The sequence below is a fragment of the Leucopleurus acutus genome, assembly GCF_964270905.1.
Source record: "Leucopleurus acutus genome assembly, chromosome: 13".
Taxonomy (NCBI): Eukaryota; Metazoa; Chordata; class Mammalia; order Artiodactyla; family Delphinidae; genus Leucopleurus; species Leucopleurus acutus.
In genome coordinates this window covers 13,597,295-13,623,605 of record NC_139155.1, presented here as the reverse complement: position 1 = coordinate 13,623,605, position 26,311 = coordinate 13,597,295, and the positions used below count along the sequence as shown (strand labels likewise).

General features: G+C 41.2%; 1 protein-coding gene and 1 pseudogene across 2 annotated transcripts in view; one reads left to right on the top strand and one right to left on the bottom strand.

The window, feature by feature from the left end:
• Positions 1-9,855: 9,855 nt before the first annotated feature.
• LOC309970299 (zinc finger matrin-type protein 2-like) lies at positions 9,856-10,512 on the bottom strand (annotated as a pseudogene). Its single transcript has one exon. The product of its transcript is annotated as a zinc finger matrin-type protein 2-like (transcript).
• Positions 10,513-12,742: 2,230 nt separating this feature from the next.
• Positions 12,743-26,311, top strand: part of PHLPP1 (PH domain and leucine rich repeat protein phosphatase 1) — a 212,994-nt gene continuing 199,425 nt past the window's right edge. The window contains exon 1 of the mRNA XM_082852916.1: positions 12,743-14,338. Within this exon, the coding sequence (XP_082709042.1) occupies positions 12,826-14,338 (1,513 nt within the window). The 5' untranslated portion in view covers positions 12,743-12,825. The remainder of the gene's footprint in view (positions 14,339-26,311) is intronic.

The window sequence follows — 26,311 nt, the reverse complement described above, 5'->3', positions numbered from 1 at the left end:
ATAAACCCAAGGAGAAACATGCCGAGACACATAATAATCAAACTGGCAAAAATTAAAGACAAAGAAAAATTGTTGAAAGCAGCAAGGGAAAATAACAAATAACATACAAGGGAAATCCCATAAGGTTAACAGCTGATTTCTCAGCAGAAACTCTACAAGCCAGAAGGGAGTGGCATGATATACTTAAAGTGATGAAAGGGAAGAACCTACAACCAGATTACTCTACCCAGCAAGGATCTCATTCAGATTTGATGGAGAAATCAAAAGCTTTACAGACAAACAAAAGCTAAGAGAATTCAGCACCACCAAACCAGCTCTACAACAAATGCTAAAGGAACTTCTCTAAGTAGGAAACACAAGAGAAGAAAAGGACCTACAAAAAGAAACCAAAACAATTAAGAAAATGGTAATAGGAACATACATATCGATAATTACCTTAAACGTGAATGGATTAAATTCCCCAACCAAATGACACAGGCTTGCTGAATGGATACAAAAACAAGACCCATATATATGCTGTCTACAAGAGACCCACTTCAGACCTAGGGACACATACAGACTGAAAGTGAGGGGATGGAAAAAGACACTCCATGCAAATGGAAATCAAAAGAAGGCTGGAGTAGCAATACTCATATCAGATAAAATAGACTTTAAAATAATGTTACAAAAGACAAGGAAGGACACTACATAATGAGCAAGGGATCAATCCAAGAAGAAGATATAACAATTATAAATATATATGCCCCAACATAGGAGCACCTCAATACATAAGGCAACTGCTAACAGCTATAAAATAGGAAATTGACAGTAACACAATAATAGTGGGGGACTTTAACACCTCACTTACACCAATGGACAGATCATCCAAAATGAAAATAAATAAGGAAACAGAAGCTTTAAATGACACAATATACCAGATAGATTTAATTGATATTTATAGGACATTCCATCCAAAAACAGCAGATTACACTTTCTTCTCAAGTGTGCACGGAGCATTCTCCAGGACAGATCACATCTTGGGTCACAAATCAAGCCTCAGTAAATTTAAGAAAATTGAAATCATATCAAGCATCTTTTCTGACCACAACGCTATGAGATTAGAAATGAATTACAGGGAAAAAAATGTAAAAAACACAAACACATGGAGGCTAAACAATACATTACTAAATAACCAAGAGATCACTGAAGAAATCAAAGAGGAAATCAAAAAATACCAAGAGACAAATGACAATGAAAACATGACAATTCAAAACCTATGGGATGCAGCAAAAGCACTTCTAAGAGAGAAGTTTATAGCTGTACAAGCCGACCTCAAGAAACAAGAAAAATCTCAAATAAACAATCTAACCTTACACCTAAAGGAACTAGAGAAAGAAGAACAAACAAAACCCAAAGTTAGCAGAAGGAAAGAAATCATAAAGATGAGAGCAGAAATAAATGAAATAGAAACAAAGAAAACAGTAGCAAAGATCAATAAAACTAAAAGCTGGTTCTTTGAGAAGATAAACAAAACTGATAAACCTCTAGCCAGACTCATCAAGAAAAAGAGGGAGAAGACTCAAATCAATAAAATTAGAAATGGAAAAGGAGAAGTTACAACAGACACGGCAGAAATACAAAGCATCTTAAGAGACTACTCTATGCCAATAAAGTGGACAACCTGGAAGAAATGGACAAATTCTTAGAAAGGTATAACCTTCCAAGACTGAACCAGGAAGAAATAGAAAATATGAACAGACCAATCACAAGTAATGAAATTGAAACTGTGATTAAAAATCCTCCAACAAACAAAAGTCCAGGACCAGATGGCTTCATAGGTGAATTCTATCAAACATTTAGGGAAGAGCTAACACCCATCCTTCTCAAACTCTTCCAAAAAATTGCAGAGGAAGGGACACTTCCAAACTCATTCTATGAGGCCACCATCACCCTGATACCAAAACCAGACAAAGATACTACAAAAAAAGAAAATTGCAGGCCAATATCACTGATGAATATAGATGCAAAAATCCTCAACAAAATACTAGCAAACAGAATCCAACAACACATTAAAGGATCATATACCATGATCAAGTGGGATTTGTCCCAGGGATGCAAGGATTCTTCAACATACACAAATCAATCAATGTGATACACCATATTAACAAATTGAAGAAGAAAAACCATATGATCATCTCAATAGATGCAGAAAAAGTTTTTGGCAAAATTCAACACCCATTTATGATAAAAACTCTACAGTAAGTGGGCATAGAGGGAACCTACCTCAACATAATAAAGGCCATATATAACAAACCCACAGCAAACATCATTCTCAATGGTGGAAAACTGAAAGCTTTTCCTCTAAGATCAGGAAGAAGACAAGGATATCCACTTTCACCACTATTATTCAACATAGTTTTGGAAGTCCTAGCCACGGCAATCAGAGAAGAAAAAGAAATAAAAGGAATACAAATTGGAAAAGAAGAAGTAAAACTGTCACTGTTTGAAGACGACATGATACTATACATAGAGAATCCTAAAGATGCCACCAGAAAACTACTATAGCTAATCAATGAATTTGGTAAAGTTGCAGGATACAACATTAATGCACAGAAATCTGTTGCATTCCTATATACTAATGATGAAAAATCTGAAAGAGAAATTAAGGAAACACTCCCATTTACCATTGCAACAAAAAGAGTAAAATACCTAGGAATAAACCTACTTAGGGAGACAAAAAACCTGTATGCAGAAAACTATAAGACACTGATGAAAGAAATTAAAGATGATACCAACAGATGGAGAGATATACCACGTTCTTGGATTGGAAGAATCATATTGGGAAAATGACTCTACTACCCAAAGCAATCTACAGATTCAGTACAATCCCTGTCAAATTACCAATGGCATTTTTTACAGAACTGGAACAAAAAATCTTAAAATTAGTATGGAGACACAAAAGACCCTGAATAGCCAAAGCAGTCTTGACGGAAAAGAGTAGAGCTGGAGGAATCAGACTCCCTGACTTCAGACTGTAGCTTCAGACAAAGCTACAGTAATCAAGACAATATGGTACTGGCACAAAAACAGAAATATAGATCAATGGAACAAGATAGTAAGCCCAGAGATAAACCCACGAAACTATGGTCAGCTAATCTATGACAAAGGAGGCAAGGATATACAATGGAGAAAAGACAGTCTCTTCAATAAGTGGTTCTGGGAAAACTGGACAGCTACAAGTAAAAGAATGAAATTAGAACACTTCCTAACACCATACACAAAAATAAACTCAAAATGGATTAGAGACCTAAATGTAAGATTGGACACTATAAAACTCTTAGAGGAAAACATAGGAAGGACACTCTTTGACCTAAATCACAGCAAGATCTTTTTTGATCTACCTCCTAGAGTAATGGAAATGAAAACAAAAATAAACAAATGGGACCTAATGAAACTTAAAACCTTTTGCATAGCAAATGAAACCATAAACAAGATGAAAAGACAACCCTTAGAATGGGAGAAAATATTTGCAAACGAATCAACAAAGGATTAATCTCCAAAATATATAAACAGCGCGTGCAGCTCAATATTAAAAAAGCAAACAACCCAATCCAAAAATGAGCAGAAGACCTAAATAGACATTTCTCCAAAGAAGGCATACAGATGGCCAAGAAGCACATGAAAAGCTGCTTAACTTCACTAATTATTAGAGAAATGCAAATCAAAACTACAATGAGGTATCACCTCACATCAGTTAGGACGGGCATCATCAGAAAATCTACAAACAACAAATGCTGGAGAGGGTGTGGAGAAAGGGGAACCCTCTTTCACTTTACTGGGAATGTAAATTGATACAGCCACTATGGAGAACAGTATGGAGGTTCCTTAAAAAACTAAAAATAGAATTACCATATGATCCAGCAATCCCACTACTGGGCATATACCCAGAGAAAAGCATAATTCGAAAAGACACATGCACCCCAATGTTCATTGCAGCACTATTTACAATAGCCAGGTCATGGAAGCAACCTAAATGCCCATCAACAGACGAATGGATAAAGAAGATGTGGTACATATATACAATGGAATATTACTCAGCCATAAAAAGGAACGAAATTGGGCCATTTGTTGAGATGTGGATGGATCTAGAGACTGTCATACAGAGTGAAGTAAGTCAGAAATAGAAGAACAAATATCATATATTAATGCATATGTGTGGAACCTAGAAAAATGGTACAGATAAACCGGTTTGCAGGGAAGAAATAGAGACACAGATGTATAGAACAAACATATGGACACCAAGCGGGGAAAGCGGCGGGGGGTGGTGGGGGTGGGGGTGTGATGAATTGGGAGATTGGGATTGACATGTATACACTGATGTGTATAAAATTGATGACTAATAAGAACCTGCTGTATAAAAAATAAAATTCAAAAAAAGATTCATTCATATCGCCTAGCATTGTAATAATTTTACTCATTGCTGTTGTAGTGTTGGTATTTCAATGTAGGACTGTGCTACCACTTATTTACCTGTTTTGCAGTTGATGGACATTAGGGCTGATCCCAGGCTTTGGCACTGTGAACTGCTGCTGCTTTCAGCATCCTTGTCCGTGTCTCCTGGTGCACTGGGGGGATGTTCTAGATTCTGTGAGCTGAACTTACTTTGTGCTAATGAGATTTCTACCCACTTGGGACCATAAAAGGGAAAACTGATAAAGACCCTGGAGTTTGGAAATCTGAAGCTGTGGATCTCGTTGTTGTGGATTGACTCCTATTCATGAGAAATTTATATTTCAAAGGACTGAAAACCCAGCAGTTTTCTTAAATGTCAGAATAATCCCGCTGTTATTTAAATACATTAAAAATTCTTTTAAATGGCAAGAAGCAGCCTTGAGAGCCTTCTTATTTCAAATTAATATCATCTAAATGTGAAGACCTCTGCTTTGTGACTAACAAAAACATTTGCCAATATTCCAATTTAGACAATTTTGCTTTCAGCCAAAAATCAGAAGTTTTTTGAACTGGGAGAGATTTTTTAGAGACACTAGTTCAACTCCTTCATTTCATAAATCAGTAACTGACACCTTCTTGAAGGTCAAATGCCTTCCCAAGGTCATAGTTAACTAGTTAGTATAGCACCAGGACCATAATGAGGACTTTCTGACTTCCAAACTTATATAAATTCCCCCAAATATTACATGAAGCCACCTTTCAAACTATGGAATGTGTAGAAGACTGAGAATGTTATTCTGCCATTGTCACCATCATTATATTTGACTACTAATATACCTACCTGAGCGTGATCCCCTCTGCCTGATTTTCCTGGCATCCCATTTTTACTAGAGGTATGGTAAGATTATACATATGCTATGGCACTGGTGCAGTGGTCATTTTTTTGGTAATATTTTGATCCATCTGGCAGCAGATGGTTGTAAATTATAAAATTCCTGAAAGTCACAGCTCTGTGTTTACCATAACCATCCATTACTGGCTACAGAACAGAGGAGCACTAGAGATGGTACCACTTTGCAAACTCTACCACTGTGATTCCCAAATGCCAAGCCTGAGATGTGGTACTGGCTTGAGATGGGATTTTTCTTGATCTGTGGTAAGGCGAGAAAAACAAAACAGTAAAAAGTTTTTCATAAAATTAATTTTGTTCAATTTAAAGGGAACTTTTTATGCTGAGATTTGTCTTTCCTACTTTTTCTGTGTTAAATGTGTTTTTATGGTATTTATAGTTTAAAATGTTTTTGAGGGCAGTGCTTACAACTGTTTTATTCACTATCATACACTCAATTCCTAGCATAGTGCTTGACATAAAACAGAGACTCAAAAATATTTAGATGAGTGAGTAAAAAGTAAATAACCTTAGTTTGGACATCAGTTTTTTGGGGGAGGCAGGACGGGGGGAAGGATTTTACTAATCCCTGCAATCTAGAAGTCTGATAAATTTCAGATTGTCACTCTTGCGTAGCGATACAAGACATCTAGTGTACTGGATGGAGTGTCCCCCCCAAAATTGGCATCTACCTGGAACGCCAGAATATGACCTTATTTGGAAATAGGGTCTTTGCAGATTCAATCAAGTTAAGGTGAGATCGTAATGGATTAGAGTGGGCCCTGATCCAAAGACTGGTATCCTTATAAAAAGAGGGATATTTGGACACAGAGACGCAGGGAGAAGGCCTTGTGATCTCAGACACCAGAGGGAAGAGATTGCAGTAGTGCAGCTCCAAGATAAGGAATGCTGGCAACTACAGAAACTGGACCAGGCAAGAAAGGATCCCTGCACCCAACCCTCAGCCTTCAGAGGGAGCATGGTCCTACCAACACCTTGATTTTGGACTTCAGCCTCCAGACTTGGAGAAAATAAATTTCTGTTGTTTGAGCCATCCAGTTCATGGTACTTTGTTATGGAAGCCCTAAGAAACAAATATATCTAGGAGTCCAGCCCAGTGGATTTGGTGGGAAATAGAGGGGAAAACAGCAGGATTTCTAGGGGTTAAGTGTGTCTCCTACAATCTATTTTGGGGCAAAAAAGAGAATTCCCACGCTGATTCTTCAGGGTATAATTAATGACTATAAGTATAGGGGAGTCATCTGGAGGATACTTTTCTATTTTTAGTCATGGAAGATTCAGGGGGAAATGCTTTGGGATGATGTAGGAAGGATATTTGTTAGACATGAATCTTGATGGAAAGAGGTATTAGGCACTTGTTAGAACCCAAAATGGATTTCTAAAAGCTGGGCATAAGTCAGTTTTTACAATTAATATATTTTAAAAGTATTAATATTACAGGAGCCCAATATTTAAAACAATTTTATGATGAATTCATATAAGAGAAAGAACAAAGAAATATTTATAGCCTAATATATAATTTACATACCTAGATTTTCTTTTGTTTTAAAATTAATTAATTTTAATTTTTGGCTGCGTTGGGTCTTCTTTGCTGAGTGCAGGCTTTCTCTAGTTGCAGAGAGCAGGGGCTACTCTTTGTTGCAGTGGCGGGCTTCTCATTGTGGTGGCTTCTCTTGTTGCAGAGCATGGGCTCTAGGCGCGCGGGCTTCAGTAGTTGTGGCTCATGGGCTCAACAGCTGTGGCTCGCAGGTTCTAGAGCACAGGCTCAGTAGTTGTGGCACACAGGCTTAGTTGCTACGCGGCATGTGGGATCTTCCTGGACCAGGGATCGAACCTGTATTCCCTGCATTGGCAGGTGGATTCTTAACCACTGCACCATCAGGGAAGTCCCTAGCTAGATTTTCATATATCCCATTTGCCTGAAACAAGAACCATCTATACGAAAGAAGAAAGTAGGTCAATTTTAACTAAAGCTTAAAAAAAAAATGACAATGCCTATATGTAAGCTTTCTTAGGGCAAGTATTTTTGTCTCTACTATTTACTGAGTGTAAATGGTGCCTACATATAAAAGCTTAATAAATACTTGTTGAATGAATGTTCCAGGTAATTTATATTGTTACTGGAAGTGGTGGGATTACATGGCCTCTGTTTTTTGGTCTAATACTTCATTGCTGTGATGACAAACACATCTCGTTTATTTCTGTGAGGCAGGATGTGAGGAATGAGAAAGAGACAAAGAATTACAGGATAAAAAAGTGTGCACTAAAATCTGAAGAGTTATCAAGCCATATCTATAAAATAGACTACCTAAAATGATAGTGGTAATCTAAGCTCTTGATAGAGTTCAGATGATAAGTTTGTGAGGGAAGGGAGAGGACTTAGAGAGCTGAGACGGTCTCATCCTGTCAGTGAGTAGGGAACATATGAATTCTGTTTGGCCACCTGGGGCCCATTTAGTGCACTAGAGTACTAATTTGCTAAATGGGTCCCTCATAGTAAAAATGAATGAGTAAATAGTGAGCAATTTAGGGATGGTAAACCACTAGGAGCTCAAGGGATATAGAAATGTGAAACTATAATTATATTCCTTGCTCATAATGTACTAACTAAATGTATTACATTGTATATTGCATCTTTCTGAGTTTATTTCTGGACACAGCTGAGCCCTTTACAATTCAGACTGAAACCAATCCTGCTATCAATTCATGCCTCCATTAAAATTCCAACTGCTTATATTAGAAAAAAAATTCCAAAGATGGTTTCTTTTATCTTGGATCTAAGGATGCAAACAGGATTAACCTAGATGCAAAACACAGCAAGTCAGTTATAAATCACACGGCATAAAATAAACTGTGGCAGTAAATTGAAAATTATGTTCTCTTTTTCTATACTTAGCTGTGAAAATATTTTAACAAGTTGGCTCAGGGTTTGCAACTTTTACATCTGTTGTTTCTTTTCGGGATTATCTTTTAGCATTTGAAGATGTGGTTCTTTTAAAAGTGTGGCTAGTCAGAAATGTGGTATCAGATTGTACATTTGGAACATTTTAAAGGATGGGGGGCATTTGTGAGTTATGTGGTTTCAAGATAGTGGCCTATTCCCCACTCTACTTTTAAGTAGGAGAAGCTGCGATTTCATGGGTGTCTAGAAAACATTTGTCCTTAACTGAAATCCTTTTCTTATTCAGAGAAATTGTACGGCGTGGGTTGGCTCGGATGGTCTGATTGATGTTCCATGATACCAGCAAACTCCAAGTACAAGTTTCATTGCCCTTATCATTGTCTATTATTAAAACTCTGAGGTTCCAGTTGATCTGGTGTTCAGGGGACTGTCTGTTTTTATGAACTCTCATTTCTTTCTCTCTCTCCTCTCAGCCCCAAGTTTAGTGACTTTACTGAAGGTGTTTGGAGGTAGAACCAGGGATGGATCACACTGTGGATCCTTGGTCTTCTGCTCTCCCCTAAGCTCTGATTTCTATTATTTTGGATACAATGGAATATGACGTGTTTTAGATTATAGACACTATGCCTGAAATAGTTTCTCTGTGTAAAAATTATAATCTGCATTCTCCCCCTGCCCACAAAAAAAGGACCCACGGTTTTTTGTGTTTTTTTTTTTCTCGGTACGCGGGCCTCTCACTGTTGTGGCCTCTCCCGTTGCGGAGCACAGGCTCCAGACGCACAGGCTCAGCGGCCATGGCTCACGGGCCCAGCCGCTCCGCGGCATGTGGGATCTTCCGGACCGGGGCACGAACCCGGGCACGAACCCATGTCCCCTGCATCGGCAGGCGGACTCTCAACCACAGCGCCACCAGGGGAGACCGGACCCACTGTTTTTTGAGGCTGGAATGTACTTCCTTTTTCTTCATGTTGAGATACTTGAACATAATTCATTAGTCCCTTTCTCCTCCTAATTTAGTAATCCCTCATACCAAGTCTGGCAGGTGTGTATGAAGACTCTTCAACCCCTCCCCACTCCAATACTCTGTACACTGAATTCTCTGACCAATGCTTTTTCTTTACGTTTTCCCCCTTGGAGGAGGCTTTTTGGTTACAAATAACGTCAAGGGGTAAATACAGTTCCTAGAGGATAAAAAGGCGAGAGTTGTGGTGATTGTGTAAAACTAAACAAGACTCAGAGCCTATTGAGACAGTGCTATGATTTCTTAGGATGCAAATGGACATTGGGCCAATGGTGACAGAATTTCTGATTAGAACAAACTTCCCTTGAGTTTGTTACATTAGCTAAATAAAAATAACTCTAGAAAGCAGATATATGAGAATTAATATATATTTCTTTTTTTTTTTTCGGGAAAGCAGCCTCAGAAGAGGTGGTTTTTCTTTATTGGGAACTCAGATGATCAGAGGTCCTCTGTCTCCAGTGAAATACTGAGGCTGAAGGAACATGCCACAGCACACTCCGTTGCATCCTGTGCTCTCTCCCAAGGTAGAGGGAAACCACAAACACCCACCCTCTAGCCCTCCCCCCTGCCACTCTTAAGGAGTACCTCCCAAAAGATGACGCCCACACACACAAAGTTAGGCCTGGCAAAAAGCCAAGCATAGAAAGCCTCAGTAACTCTTCTTGGTGGAACCGAAGCCAGAGAAGCCCATCACAGCTGTCATCTCACCTTCCTCCTCCAATGTCAAGTCCTCCTCCACCCTCCTTTTCTTCTCCTTCTGTTTCTCTTTCTTGTAGGCTTTGGCCTTTTCCTCCTCTTCTCTGAGTTCCTTCATCCTTTCCTCAAAGTCATAATCCTTCTGCTTCTCTTCCATCTCCTTCTTGTTGACTTCAAAACGTTTCTTCACCTGATCCAAAGTGGAACATTCCACACGCATAGACATGCCCAGGTTTCGCTGATGTTTCTTTCCATTACTGTGATCCCGGAAGTTGATGGAGTCTTTCACACACAGTCACAGACATTGCAATAGTATCCTCCGATCTCAGACTGTGGGGTGGTCTTGGTAATGACGATTGCCTTCCCAAGTTTGGATTCCAGGTCCACCTTTGAGTCCCGATGCCAGAGAAGCTCTCGCGTGACTGGCTGCACTGGTTTTCCATCCTTCTTTTCTCTCTCTTTCGTGAGCCTCTTCTCGGCGAGCTTCTCATATTCATCTTTGTCCCACTTTCGGTGAAAGTCCAAGTTTTTTGTCCCACTGCCCGATGCCATCTTCACTGCGAAGTGAATCTATATTTCTTAATATAGAAAAAATTAAAGAGGTTTATGGGAAATCAGCTAAGGAACTAAAAAATATAAAGAAATGTAAATAGTCCGTGTTTTGGTGCTGAAATTTAACATAGTCTTTGTTTTTTAACCTTATTAAAGTAAGGCTAAATTAAAATACTGTTCATTTCTAGAATAGTTTGTGCTACTCAAGGTACATATGGATTAGGCAGCTGAAATTCATCTTCAAGATCATTACCTCTTTCTCTGCCTCTTTACTTTCTTTCAGAGACTTAGCCTTCAGCAAGTACTCAGCTTCATTTGTTCCAGAAAATTTCATCCAAAGTGAGGTCTCTATTGTTGGACTCCCTAGACTAGGTCAGTTCTCTTGTTTTATTTTTGCTTCCTCCATGGCACCCAGTATTCTCCCCTCGTCCACATCCCTCTCACTTGTTGAACCTCTTTCTTGCTAATCTATAAGCTCTGTGAAGGCAAGGACAGTGTCTGATTTATTCAATTGCTGTAACAGAGTACCTGGCATATAATATGTTTATTTGTTAAATTAATTGACTTGACTATCTTATGTCTCTTGGGAGAACTTGCATTCTTCCTCATTTTAAAAATGTAACTCTGTGCTGTTGATTGAATTGAAATGGAATAAACATTTGTTTCATGAGACCAAGAGGTAATACTTCAAAAGAAAAATATAAAAAATCATTTCCAGGAATTTCAAGAATCAAGATAAATATATATTTTTTGGTCCTGTAACTTCCTCCATTCCTCTTCAATGAAACTGTGTAGATAACCCAAGTACAACTTTCCCTGCCCTTACTAGTTTCTGTTATTTCAGGTACAAGTTCCAGTTTCTCTGTTTCTCTCTCCTTCCTCTTTCCTCAAACCCCTCACCCCCAATTCACCCTCAAGTTTAGTAACTTTGTTGAAGTTAAGGCAGGCCCTGGATAGTATGAAGTTGAAAAAGTCTCAAATGTGAAAATCCAGATTTCTAAAACAATGTGGGGGAATAGTAATTAAATTAAAAAATTTACTAAATTCTTTTAAATAGTATGCTATTCTAATCTAGCCTACAATATTGTTTCAACTGACAAGAAAGTGCAACTTTTCAGACCACGAATAACATTGTAGCCGTAGAGTATAACTTCTTCTGAATGTTGGAAGAAGAAACAAGGGAAGGCGTTAAGAGAGAACATACAGGACCAGCCCATCTCATATCCCACCGTGTCTCCCTTCCAGCGTTTCCTCTACTTTCCATCGCTTTCTGTGTCATTAAGTTACTTCAAACCTTCAGACCAACAGGGAAAAATGAGATCTCAGCCCTTTGCCTTTTTCCTTCTCAGATGTAGGAACTGGAGGATCGGGTCGGGGCTGCACGATTTCCACTAAGTACGTTCAATGGGTGGTGGAGGTGAAGACCAAAGGCTGGGGACCTTTGTACCGTTTAGAGTCCCTTCAAAGCCCTCTCTTTCAATTAGCCGGGAAAACGAAAGTCTTCTGGGAAGCGGGAGTGGGCGGGCTAAGTACAAGTTAATGAACAAGAACATTCCCGGGCACGGAGTTCAACAGCAGAGGGCAGAATACCCACTGTCCAGGGCACACGGCTGGCTGAAAGGAGGGGCATAGTTTAAGGATCTCTGGGGCTTGTAGTTCACCACGTTTCCTTCGGACATGCCCGTCCGCGCACTGGAACTACAACTCCCAAGGTGCACCGCGCGCATCTGTCGTCTCTGCCTCCCCCTCTCTGAGACTCGCGCCGGAACCTCCTGGGAAACTGCTCCCCCCCCAGCCCCGCCCTCGTACGCCGTCCCGTTTGTTTACCCTGAAGCCCCGCCTCACCGCCGCCCTCCTGCTCTCCCCTCTTCCGCCTGGAATGCCGTCATGCAGGTGATGCATATTCATGAGGCCCGCCGAGGAGCTCCCGCCCTGCCTGTCTCCCGCCTTCCCGCTGCCGGCGCGTGATTAATATTCAATGAGCCCAGCTACGCGGCGGGTTCGCCGGGGTGAGGCGGGGGAGTGGGCGGGGCCTGCGCTCGGCGCCCGCGACCCGGGCGGGGAGGGCGTGTGTGTGTGTGTGTGTTTGGGGGGGGGGGGCGGTGGCGGCCAAGCGGGCGGGCGCACGGGATGGAACACCGAGACACCGACGGAATGCTCCGAATTGCCACATAATCCCCTGGAACGGCCGTGCCGAACGCCATTGGCTTCTCCCTTCTCCCCGCGCCGCCGCCGTCTCCCACCTTCGCCTCCCCGCCTCTCTCTCTGCCCGCTGTCTCCAGAGCTGGGGGGGTAGCGCGAAGCCCCACTGCAATGGAGCCCGCCGCCGCGACTACGGCGCAGCGACTCCCAGAGACCAGCAGGGAGGACCGAGCTCCGGCTCCGGCGGCGGCTGCAGCGGCGGCCGCGGCCGCGGCGGCTCTGGCGGCGGCAGTCGGGGGCGGCCGGAGCCCGGAGCCCGCGCTGACCCCGGCGGCCCCCAGCGGCGGGGTGCGGGAAGAGGCCTCCGGCGAGGCGCAGCAGGGGTTGTTGCCGGGCCGGCCGGGAGGCACGGGTCGCAGGAGGAGGCGCGGCGCCCCCCAGCCCACCGCTGGCGGGGCTGCCCCGGTGCCCGGGGCCGGCGGTTGCGCCAACTCCCTGCTGCTGAGGAGAGGGCGGCTGAAGAGGAATCTGTCCGCGGCCGCCGCCGCCGCCTCGTCGTCCTCGTCCTCGTCGTCGTCCGCCGCTGCCACCTCGCACTCCCCCGGCGCCACCGGCCTCACTGCCTCCTGCTCGGCCTCGGCTTCGCTGTGCACCCGGAGCCTGGACAGGAAGACGCTGCTCCTGAAGCACCGGCAGATGCTGCAGCTGCAGCCGTCGGACCGGGACTGGGTGCGGCACCAGCTCGAGCGGGGCTGCGTGCACGTCTTCGACCGCCACATGGCCTCGACCTACCTGCGCCCGGTGCTGTGCACGCTGGACACCACGGCCGGCGAGGTGGCCGCCCGCCTGCTGCAGGTGGGCTACAAGGGCGGCGGCGTGGTAAAGGTGCTGGGCAAGGGGCACCCCGACGCCGGTCCCCGGCTCCCGCCCGCTGAGCCGCGGGACTCGGAGCCGCCACCCGGGAGGAGCGGACTGGCTGCCGTCGGGGGGCCGCAGCGCCCTCCTCCCGCCGACCTGCCGCTGCCCGGCGCCCCGGACGGGTGGGCGCTCCGCGCCTCCCGCGCCAGCCCCGCGCCCTCAGACTCCAGCCTGGGCGAACCGGGCGCCCCGCGGCTCCTGGACGGTGCGGCCGCGGGCCCAGCCTCCGACACCGAGAGCTTCAGCCTGAGCCCCAGCGCCGAGAGCGTGTCGGACCGGTTGGACCCCTACAGCAGCGGCGGCGGCTGCTCGTCGTCGTCCGAGGAGCTGGAGGCTGACCTGGCCCCGGCCCGGCCCCCGACGGGGGCTCCGGGACAGCCCCGCCTGCCCCGGCTTGGAGCGGGCGCCCGGCCGTCATCCCCGACGGCCTCCCCGCCTCCGCCGCAGCCGAAAGCCCTGAGGGGCGTCGAGGGCCCAGGCGGCGCCGCCCGCGATCAGCCTCGGGAGGAGAAAGCGGCGGCAGCAGCGGCCCTCGGCCGCCCCCCGTCGACCCAGGATGGGAACGGGGCGACCGCGGAGCAGGCGCCTCCACCGCCCACCCTGTACGTGCAGCTCCACGGAGAGACCACCCGGCGCCTGGAGGCGGACGAGAAGCCGTTGCAGATCCAAAATGACTACCTCTTCCACCTGGGCTTTGGGGAGTTGTGGAGGGTGCAGGAGGAAGGCATGGACTCGGAGATCGGCTGCCTCATCCGCTTCTATGCAGGTAAGGAGATCACCTGCACTTTGACGCGTGGGGAATAAGCACTTCCAGGTCCCGAGAAATGTTTGGCCACCCCGAGAGTCAGCGCGGGTCCTCGGGAGTCTGTTAACTTCTCTACAGCTTTCAAGTACGATCTGTGTGATACTAAATTGAGCAGTTTTAAAATCCGCGAGCTTTTGTCATTCTTGGGGGCTCCGAGGTTGGGAAGCAAGCTGGGAGAGGTGGCAGGGCCACCAGGAAGCACAGGGAGCAGGCACTCCTGAAAGAAGCAGTGGTGTCTTTAACAGTGAAGTGCTGCCTTCGGACGTCTGTTCACAGGTTTGTTGGGTTTGAGGCAGTTTGGGATTTCAGGTAAACATCACGTGCACGTGATACCTACAGAGGAAAATGACCTTGAGAAATGCGCTGGAACACCCGCCCTCCGTCTCACTGTCGGCGGCCTGCCCTTCCAGCCCGGGAGCTCGCTCCGCATCAGCTGGTGCTACTCGTTTGCCCACTTAGTCCTCGATGGAACCCAGCAGCTGCGGTCCTCTTTAGCGATACTTTTCCTCAGCGCTTTTTGGCTTTATTTCAGTTTCCTCTGTAAGTTTGATTCTTGCGTCAAAAGTGGTTTTGCCTATTTCTTTCTCTCAGTTTCTTACTTATAGCCTTTATAGCCAGAACTGCCCATTGCGATGTGACTTGCAATAGGGATATATAGGAATCACAGTACGACTTGAGGGTGATCTAAAATCTTCCTCATTTTTTTTTTCATTTCTAGCTTAAAGGTCTTAAAAGGAGAGTTAAATCTTCCCCAGATTTACTAAAGTACTAAATTACTTCCCCACCTAGGTTGTATGTGGTGGTGGAAAAATAATCACACTTGTAATTTCATTAATCTGTAGCCATTCTTTCTAACTTAATATGTTTTTGGTCCAGCCTGTGTCCCAGTAGCAGTTTAGTCGGTTTGAATGAAGAAATTACTCACACATGGAGATATGCAAAACTGGTAGCATTCCTGGTGAGATGTTCCTTTACGTTTAATTGAAGTTTTTCTGTAATTCAAGTGGATTTCTGATGGATTTTTGCCTCGTAAAGAAAACCATATCATAATACAATAGCATTTGTAGTATCTGAAGATAATATCCCAACCGGATGACAAGCCTTTAAAAGCTTATGGCCTAGAAAATAGGTGATTTTTTTTTTTTTCATGTAGGAGCAACAGCTATATCATTTTCTCCTGTGGCTCATGTAATTTGTAAAATACTGTTATTTTACAAAAGCAGTAAATGGTAATCACACTTGGAATGAGAATATTTTCTTAACATGAGAATGATAAATGCCCTTATAACCAACCAATTACATTGAAGGAAATATATATAAAGCAAGGGATATGTTAAATAAGCAGTATTGGACATATTTCGTATGGAAAGAGCTCTGCATCCTTTCTTTTTCTCATGACTGAATTGTTGATCACGATAAATGTCCATGGGAAGGGTTTTAGGTGTCCTAGTCATGACATTTAAATCTTTTGATTCCCCTTGATTGTCTCTTCACGTGTGTCTAAAATGTTCTAAGTGGGTGATATATAGGTTTTTTAAAAAAACTTATCTCAGTATAAAGGTGACAAATTATCTTTCTGGTAAATCGCAAATTTCTGGTGTGCTCATTTTAATCTTTTTGTTTCGTTCGTTATGAAAAGCAGGAATTGTTGCTTCATTCTGAATTTATTTGCTTTATTTCTATATGCACAGTATAAATACATATATACCTCTGGGAATATGCTTGTAAAAGTAACTAATTAAATGAGGAAGCCATACAGAGCATCCAACCTGTTCTTGAATATGAAGCTGGTATGCAGGTGTCCTAGAAGGAAGATGCCTGATTGTTATAAAGATACAACAGTCTTTATAAAGATATCATAAAGATGTTATAAAGATGTCTAATTGCTTATTTTATAGCAAGTTGAGCTTATGTTAAGCCTAAGAACATGGCAAACATCTGTGTTGATATTCATTTGCCATAGAACAAAATTTACTATATAGTGAGTCCACTTGAACTTTTGCAAGGAAGTTTAGTTACTGATGAACAAAAGGGCCTTGTTATAAGGTGGTCTCACTCATCACCGGAACATTATCAGGACTTCACATGTAGCGCAGGTTTGCACCAAGCTGGAGGAGATTCCTAGAAGTTACCCCTGTGCTGCAGTGGAATGTAGGACACCCAACAGGAAAGTGGCATGTTTTGGTAGTAATTCTTTTCCATAAGAAGAGAATTAACGTTTGTTTTATATGAGATCCTTTGAGGGTGTGTTTTCCACCACATTCGTTTTTATAATGTTACATGTAACTTACTCTTAAATTTATTGCTGTGTATCTTTTTGTTTATCTGTGTATGTGGAGTTGAGGATAGACTAGGAAATTGCTTTTGAAGGCTTTTGAATATTTTTCTATATTTAAATTGAGCTCGTTATCTGTTGTTTATCTAGTTTATCTGTTTATAACTGGAGAAGTTCTTGTCCAGTGGGGAACTTTCATTCTCTTGAGGTCACCTTTCAGTTGAATTTTAGTATTTATAACCTGGCCTAAGTTATTCTTAAAAGACTTTGAAAGCCATTTGTGGTTGCTTTGAATATTTAAATACTTATTTAGGTAAAGTAAAATAGAATCTTTAATGAGCTAAAAGGCTTTGGACAAAAAGGTACTATCTAATTACAGAGTCGTTGAGAAAAACTTAGTTTGAAAATTGTTGCTCCTCCGAAGCAACCATTCTCTTAGCTAACTTTAAATAAGAAAAAATTTAATTATGGCTCTATTTGAAGTAACTTGTGTGAAGTATTAAGTATATTAGGTACATTAACATTTAATTTTCCTTTAAGATCAGCCATCTTAAATTTTACCTGAGAGTAATTTTAGGTGAAAAAAAATTAAAGAATTTAGGTTACTCGACATACGTTACAGACTTAAAAACGTTAATGAGGTTATGTTTTGGACTCCCTGGGGGCGTCTGAGTCATTAATCAAGGGCAGCATTAAACTATATTTTTAATATTTTTGACTCACTTCTACTGCCTTTTAGCTTTAGTCATCTGGCTGTTCCAGTTTAAATTGTAATAGTGGGAAATGATGTTGACGGAATGGAGAGTGCACCCACTGTGGCTCGTGAATCTTGGACAAGATATTTTTACGTTTGACTTTTTGGGATTGCTCAGGAGAACGGACTCCTTACCCGCTCATATTTCTTCTCTTTTTCTCTTCTGGAATGATCAAACCTTACATGGTTTCCTACGTGGAAACCAAGAAGGGGTGGTTCGGCATTAAGCTGTAATATTGACGAGAAGTCTCTTATTACTATAATTACAGCAGTATTGAGTAACGTGGTATGAACATGTGACACCAGTGTGTGCTTAAGCAGTCCTTTTAAGAACAAAGGGTTTAATTTTATTTTTGTTGCTTTTTGTATTTAAATTTTATACTTGTTTTTGATGTAAAGTGAGTGCTGTCTTGTCCTTCATAACTGTGGTTTGATAACATCTATTAATATGTTGGGTTTATTATCTTCAAAAATCTTAAAGAGCTTTCACATAAATTATCTCATTTGTCCTTTCGGAAACATTATTTGGGAGGAGTGGGTGTCAATCCTCTTTTCAGATAAACTGATGCATAGTTTTGATTCTTGCTTGTGGTTTTTCAGTTCTTGGCAGAGCTGAGAAGAGAGAGCATGCATATTCTGTTTTACAATTCATATTACTTTCCATGAATCGAAGTTGAATTTCATTTACACTTGAATTTTTCACTTGGTTAAAAGCATTCCGAAAATATTCTATTTTTGTTGGTAATGAGGTGATATTATCCTCTAGTCCAAAGTGGTATTCCTTGTGAAATTTGGTTGGTTCTGTTTCTATCATGCTGCCTTTAACATAAAGAAGCAAGACTGGCAAATAAGTGGACAATACAGAAAGAGTACGAAAGTGTTCTAAATATTCTGGTTGTAAATAGTCTTACATGCATTTAAGTTGGCATGAAATAAAGTTCACCTAATGATTCTTTTTTTTCTTACACACGCCTCATTTGTTAAACGGTAAATCTTCATTGGGTATAGAGCATTATTAACACTTTATCTGAAAAGTGGATAACTTTTGAGGGTAGCGGTGTGACATTTCAGTTCCTTTAAAACATAGCTTTACTTGTAAAGTATCAAAAATAGCTATCATGAAAGGTTTGCATAAACCTTTCATCTTAAAGTAAACTTATTTGTACTTTAGTGATCAGTAGTGCTCTATTGATGTCACCATGCTGTTCATTTTTTATAATTCATATGTTATATAGAGTTAGAGAGTAAGCTACTCTGCCTGTTTTTATAGTTATTCCTTAAATGGTGTGTTTTTTTATGCTTATTGAAATAATTATAGGGAGAGGAGATGAGTGTAAATGAGTTTATGAAGTTTCTGGTTGAAAGTTTTATCTTTTTGTGGCTATAAGATTGTTAAAACAGCCACCTTAAATGACTGGTTATCCCAAGATTCTTATTATTTTTTAAAGAGTAAGGTGTTTTTGATTCTCTTTATAGAATGCTGAATTTGATTTCTTGGTAACATAACATTCATTAATGTTGTATATGGTCCAAGGCTAGTATAATACTTGGCATTTTAGTTTAAACATTTGTTGAATTGAATTTGCGGAATTTTGTTAAGCAGCTGGTGGTGTATGTCCTGAATCTTCAGCCTTCCTTCCTGTTAGGGTCCCCAGGGGTTGTGTTAAACACACATACACACAGAGGCATTTCTCCCATGGCAGAAGGTTTTAGATGTGCCACACACTGTTAATATCTTCTGTTTTCCGTGAGTGGAGCTCTATGTGGATTTTGAGAGAGTTCTCTCTCAAAGGTTTCTTAGAGTTAACAGGTGTTTTTTTCCCCCCTTTTCAAAGGCATCTCTTACCTAAAGTTTAAAATGAATTTAATGAGACATCTGTCAAATGAGGCGTTTTAGATTTAATGATTTTGTTATGTGCCAGGGTTGAACACGGTTCAGTCTATCTGGACAGGAGAAGGGTTTAATTGTACTGTGAAAGTCGAGAAAAGCCACTCAATAGAAAAGCTTTTCCTTTAAAGACGCCTGGCATTTTGAAAAAGAGAAAAAGATGTTATCAAAATGTCCAAAATAGTCTGGGAAAGTGAAGGCTTTTTTTAAAAGTCCCACTTTCTAAAACCCACTCCACCCCTTGATCGCAGGCATCTGGTACAACACTGGTAATGAGGGGTTTTGAATCTACCTTCATGTCCCTCTGCTTCTTGGGCAAACTCTTTTTAATACTTACCTTTGGTTTTCTAAAGATAGTATAATTCAAACAAAACAAAATCGACCATTTGGATTCTTTAGACATATTAGGTATTTATAACCTAAGTCTCTGTGACGGGTTGTGTTTGGATTTGTTATGAAACTTTAACTCTAGGCTTTGGAAAATTTTGATAAACTGAAACTCAAGGGTTGGAAAAAATAGACTTTAATGGTACTTTGATTAAAGAACATTAGGATATTTGGTTAACTATGAAATAGCAGCTCTTTCAAGTTGTGTGATAATCGTACTTTAGAATCAAGAATAACAGTTACCGGGTTGCTGAAGTGTAATTACATGTTGATTTAGAGACGGAATGGTTTTGTTATATATATAATATATATGCCGAATATTCCTTTTAATATGTTAAGTGAAACAAAGCATAACCATCCCAGAATGCCACATTCATGCTGAAATAATTGTTTCCCTGTTGTATTTTTACATTTGAGATTGCTTTAATAGGTTGTAAAATGTATTTAATGATAGAGTGTCTTATTAAGGTACTAGTCCAATGACCTTTGAGTTTGGAACCTAGAAGTTCTCTTGGAAATGGAGTGAAATACTCTATTTGTAGGTTGTACATATTCTGTGAGTTTGTAAATGTCAATACTTTAGCAAAAAAAAAAAGAAATCCAGAATTTATGACATGTATTTTCTCAAATGAAGCTTGCTAGAAGTAAATTAGTCTCATTTCCAGTTATGTGAAAGCATTCAGTTGAAGACTGAATAAAATTTGAAATAATTTGGTTTTGGACCATTTCAATTAATGAATGAAAAAAATCTAATTCGAAATTTGAGATACTCTGAATTGGTTGATTTTGTTTTAGTTTTTTCCCCTGCATTCTTTTCAGGCAGGAAGAGTTTTGAATTTGTTGCTGTCTAGTTCTTCTGACTCATACATCTGATGATGAAGAGCAGGTGGAGAGTGAAATCTTTTCAGATGTCTGCCTTCATTAACAATATGTTAGGATGCTTGGCGCCTTCTTTTCAAATACGAGGCGTGTTTTTAAATATAGCAAGAGAAAGTATGAACTGTATTTGTTTTCACTGTCTATTTAATAATTATCTGGATTTCACAATCAGTTCACTCCTGACACATGGTCCAAAGAGCGAAATTTTATGCGTAGAACCAGTTTTTGACCTTTTTGTCATGTATGAGAAATATATTCCTATGGAATTCTTTCTTTGTTCCTATGCATATATTTTGAGAGCTTTTGGCTATACTTTAGCACTTGAAGGGGTGCTCCATCTTATGGTTTTTGAGTTTGGCTGATGTATCCTGGGGTCAGGTGAAAGTAACTTTGTTATGGTTTGCAATTTAAAGAAATGGGTCTGAGAGTTGGGAATGTTGGTATGACTTTGGGCATTCATTTTAACTTATCCTGGGCTTTGATTTCCTCATCAGTAAAATGATGAGCTTGGAGTAGAATAAGTCTAAAATCTCTTCCAACTCTTAACATTCTGGGGCTTCACTAGAGAGCCTGTTCTTCAAATTAGGACTAAATGTTGTAGTTGTTTTAAGTTCTGTACGACCTATCCATGGGTTTAAAAACAGCCAAATCCCCAGCTTTTTGTCATGGAGAAAGGAACAGGCTTGGACCTAATACACACAAGTCCGCCTAAGGTTGCCAGCCAAAGAAGAATACCTTTTTGGAGTCGATTAGGACTAATGATGGAATAGATAGTGTTTGATTACCCTCTCCCTGCCAGCTCTACTCTTCAAAGTAGAATTCAGCACACTAGAGATGAATTTAAAGAAATACATCCTCTTAAAAGTTGAAGTAAGGGCTTCCCTGGTGGCGCAGTGGTTGAGAATCCGCCTGCTAATGCAGGGGACACGGGTTCGTGCCCCGGTCTGGGAAGATCCCACATGCCGCAGAGCGGCTGGGCCCGTGAGCCATGGCCGCTGAGCCTGCGCGTCCAGAGCCTGTGCTCCACAACGGGAGAGGCCACAACAGTGAGAGGCCCGCGTACCGCAAAAAAAAAAAAAAAAAAAAAAAGTTGAAGTAAGATTCTGTTCTTAAGTTGACTTGTAAAGTAAGATACTTTTATAATCCAGTTTATAAACTTTACTGTAGTGATAACTCTGTATTTGAGGGATCCAGATATGGGAAATTTAATGGTTCATTAGCTTTAATTCATGGTGAGCTGTATGTGCCTATCTACTTGTGCCTAGAGTCAGTAGGAGAAAAAGCACATAAAAATTTTTTTGTGTGTTATTTTTGATTAGATCATAGAGTTTAGGATTCTGTAGAGATCCTAACATCTGTATTTTTACAGATGAGGAAAGCAAGCCCTGCAGAGGTTGAGTGTCTGGTCCAAGATCGGAGATAAACTCAGTCTCAGAATTAGGAATAGCACCCAGGATTTTGATTATCTGTCTAGTGTTCTTTTTTACCCCACCCTGAATTTATATACTTACTATCTTCGGATTCTCCTTTATTTAGTATTCAAAATGAAAGTTTAAAAAATTGAGTGCGCTTCACACATTGGTGCTTTCTCAATTACTTCAAGGTGTTTCTAGTTTCTTTTCATTCTAATCAGTGCTTATGAGAGGTTACATATCACTTTGACAGATTATGGGCGGGCTTCTAATGGAACAGTTGGATATTTTAATTGCAGAGAGGGAAATTAGATTTCATCAGTGATGTTACCCTTTGGGGGTTTTATGATAGAACTTGAAAGTTGACAGATGGTTGACTGAAAAGAGTTACAGTGCTAGAAAATCAGAAAATCAATGGTTATTTGTCTTATTTGTCCAGTCCTTTAAGGTTGAAATTGTTAGAAGAATGGAAATTTGCAAAACCACTGAATTTTTAAAAAATATTTGGAAGAAAAATTTAAGAATAGATCTTGAAAAAAAATCCCATTCAGACATGTTCATTAAAAAGATTCAGTATTCATAATACTTTTTATTTCACTTTTTTTAAGAAAAACGTATCTTCTCACAATTAAATGCACTTAGTTTATTTAGGTACGCATCCACAGCCCTACTTTTATGTGATATAAATTGAAACAACTTAGTTCAGTAATCTTTGGGCTTTTGCCGTTTGCTGGTTTTGGAAGTCTGTATCATGAAATCTGGTACTGCTTTGAATATCTTTGAGAGAGGGAGAGAAATGTCCTTCTCCTGTTAGCAGAAAGACAGTTTTTGAATATTTGTAGGGGTGAGAGAGAGATTCCCTTTTATATTAGGTTCCATTTTAATTTAATCATTTACCTTAAGTAAAAGTTTTATATGGAAATTAATCTATGGAGTCAATTAATTCCTCAAAGATGACTTCAGTTTTTACTATGAGGAAGGGAACTTGTAAAGTGCAGAAGTACAAATGGGTAAAAATACATTGCATCTGGCATATGGAATATGTACTCTAGCTGCTGAAGCAGAAAAGAAATTTCTCTTGATGGTCTCTGAGAGAGGTAGTATGGCTGGGGGTAGCTGATGTGCAGGTTTATGTAATAAATTGAATCCCTCCTTCTGGAAAGAAGTAAACATCACTGTAGTCGGAGGAGACGCACTCTCTTCCTTACACACATCCCACACATGCGTACATGATACAGTCACACATGCATGCCCACATGTTCTCCACTGAGTGCTGAGGTAGGATGTAATGGGAGGTGGTAGCAGGTGGGTGGGGTAAACAGTCTTGGGGGGGAAAGTCTCAATTTAAAAAAAATTATAGTTCTTAATTACGTAGATCATTTTTTTTCGCATTTTAATTGGTAACTTATTTCTCCCATGAATGGCCTGTTCCTATCCCTTGCCCATTTTTTTAGTTTGATATTTGCCTTTTTCCTACTGGCTTATAGATTTGTTTTGGGGGCGTATATCTAGGGAAACTAACTTTGTTTTGTAAGTCACTATTTTCTTCATCCATTTGCACTTTTATGTCAGTCTTTTCCTCTAGGTAGTCAGGGTTCTGTGTCATGCTTAGGAAGTCTTCCCCCTCAAGATTTAAAAGAAATTTCCCATATTTTCCTGTGGTATATTATAGTTTTATTTGTATGTTAAAAATTTTAATCTATCTGTTGTTTAAGAAAGATAGGAACGGGGCTTCCCTGGTGGCACAGTGGTTAAGAATCCGCCTGCCAATGCGGGAGGACACAGGTTCCAGCCCTGGCCCGGGAAGATCCCACATGCCGCGGAGCAACTAAGCCCGTGCCACAACTACTGAGCCTGAGCTCTAGAGCCCGCGAGCCACAACTACTGAGCCCACGTGCCACAACTACTGAAGCTTGCGCGCCTAGAGCCCGTTCTCCACAACAAGAGAAGCCACTGCAGTGAGAAGCCCGAGCACCGCAACGAAGAGTAGACCCTGCTCACTGCAACTGGAGAAAGCCCGCGTGCAGCAACGAAGACCCAACACAGCCATAAGTAAATAAATAAATAAATAAATAGATTTATTTTTAAGAAAAGAAAGACAGGAAGTAGGAAAGAACAAATTGTCCCCACACTTTTTATTTGATAATTGAGTATTTCTTTAGTGACTTAAACTGTCACTTTTCCTCAGTTTATGCCTTTTTAAAAAAACTGATAGGCATTTATATCATCCTTCCTATGTGCGAGGCACCGTTTTAAGTGCTTTATAAATATTAACTCATTTGATCCTCATAACAACCCTATGAGGCAGGTAATGTTACCACCCCAGGGTTACAGATAGGGAAACTGAGTTACAGAGCATTTTAGTACCTTGTGTGGATTTGTCAAGCGAGCAAGGTTCAGGTAGAGTGTAAGCCCCAGCATTTGCTGCCAGAGTTAACTAGTGTGTAATAGCTTGCTTTGCCGAATGTGGAAAACTTGTCCTTGGTAACCTTCTGGGGCCAGTTTGGGCAGATCAGCATTTGGGAAGCATGGACTTTGAAGTACTTGAGGCTGGAACCTGCATTCTGGCTGTGCCCCTGAGCCCAGAGCTCTACCTCCCTCTTTCCTTCTCTGTGGAAATAGGCAGTACCTGTGAGCCACACAGCATTGTTGAGAAGATCAAATGAGATGAGGGAAAGTGCCTAGGACAGCAGGACTCGGTGTAAACCAGGCCCTGGTCTTAGGATGCAGAGAGCACTGATGGAGGATCTAGGACCTAGATTTGACTGTGGGCTTCTTCTTTACTTGATGGGAAACCTATAATGAACCCTGTAATCTCTTTAAGCCTCATTTATTAGAGAGATTTAAAAAAAATCCATCTCAGAGAACTTTGTGAGGTTCAGATTTGATGATATATGTGGAAGTGCTTTGTAAACTGTGAGATGTTATACAAATGTAGTGTGGTAGTGTTATTTTTAGCAATAGTAAATTGCCACAAATGTTAATTCGAGGTAATTAGGGCTCATTAAGGAAGATGGGATATGCTGTTGCTCAGTGACACTGGCAAACTATACACTTTCACTCACTCATTCATTCAATCCAGTAATTAGTATGAGTACCTACTATATCAAAAGTACTTTTGATTCAAAGATGGCTAATTTTAATTTTCTAGGATCCCTTGAAATACTTATAGCTCTGAGGGCATGTTTGTGGAAACAAGCGAGCCAACATTTAGAATACAAAAGTGGAAAATGTTCTAATAGAGGCAGTGGGGTCCACAGATGACTATAGTAGCAGCAAAGGACAGGCTCCTGACTCCACTGTGTGAATCCCGGGAAGGCCCTTGAGCCATCTTGAAGGACCAGAGGGAGTAGACTCTTGCCATGATTCTGGAATACTGAATTGTTTGAGGAGCAGCCATAAATTACCAGTAGTTCAAAGTCCAGTCAGACTGAGTTTAGGATTAGTAATTCCACCTTAATCCTTTAAGATTTACCAACCCTTTCTATCTAGGCCTTTTTATCCATTTGAATCATTGGGGCTTCATTTGGTATCATACTTTGTGAGGATCTAAGTTCTGGGTTAAGCAAATATTAATTTTGCTTTCTTGAAAAGAAAATGCAAATGTGCACATGCTCAAGGTTGCCCTGAAGCCTGGCAGGGGGCCTACAGTACACTTGAAAGACGTTCTCTTGTTTCTTTTTGTGAAGCCCGTGAGGGTTTTGCTTTCCTCGGATTTATAAAGTTTATGGGAAATGCTGTGTTCATCTTCTGGAGGCAGATACCTTCTTTTAGTTTAATGTCATGTAGACCAACCACATTAATGTAAAATTTGGAAGATGAGGAATTGGTCATAACCTGAGGGTATTCTTAATTTTTTAAAAATAAAATTCCTTTTTTTGGTATAAATTTATTTATTTTATTTATTTTTGGCTGTCTTTGTTGTTGCACGTGGGCTTTCTCTAGTTGCGACGAGCAGAGGCCACTCTTCATTACGGTGCATGGGCTTCTTATTGCGGTGGCTTCTCTTGTTGCGGAGCACGGGCTCTAGGCTCACAGGCTTCAGTGGTTGTGGCTCGCAGGCTCAGTAGTTGTGGCTCGTGGGCTCTAGAACGCAGGCTCAGTAGTTGTGGCGCACAGGCTTAGTTGCTCCGTGGCATGTGGGATCTTCCTGGACCAGGGCTCTAACCCGTGTCCCCTGCATTGGCAGGCAGATTCTTAACCACTATGCCACCAGGGAAGCCCCGAGGGTATTATTTTTAACTTTGCCCATCTACTGTCTGGATCTTCATTGGTGAAGGAATTTTTTTTAAAAGCCTCTTGTGTGGACTAGGAGGAAACACAACTCTTAAGTGTTCAT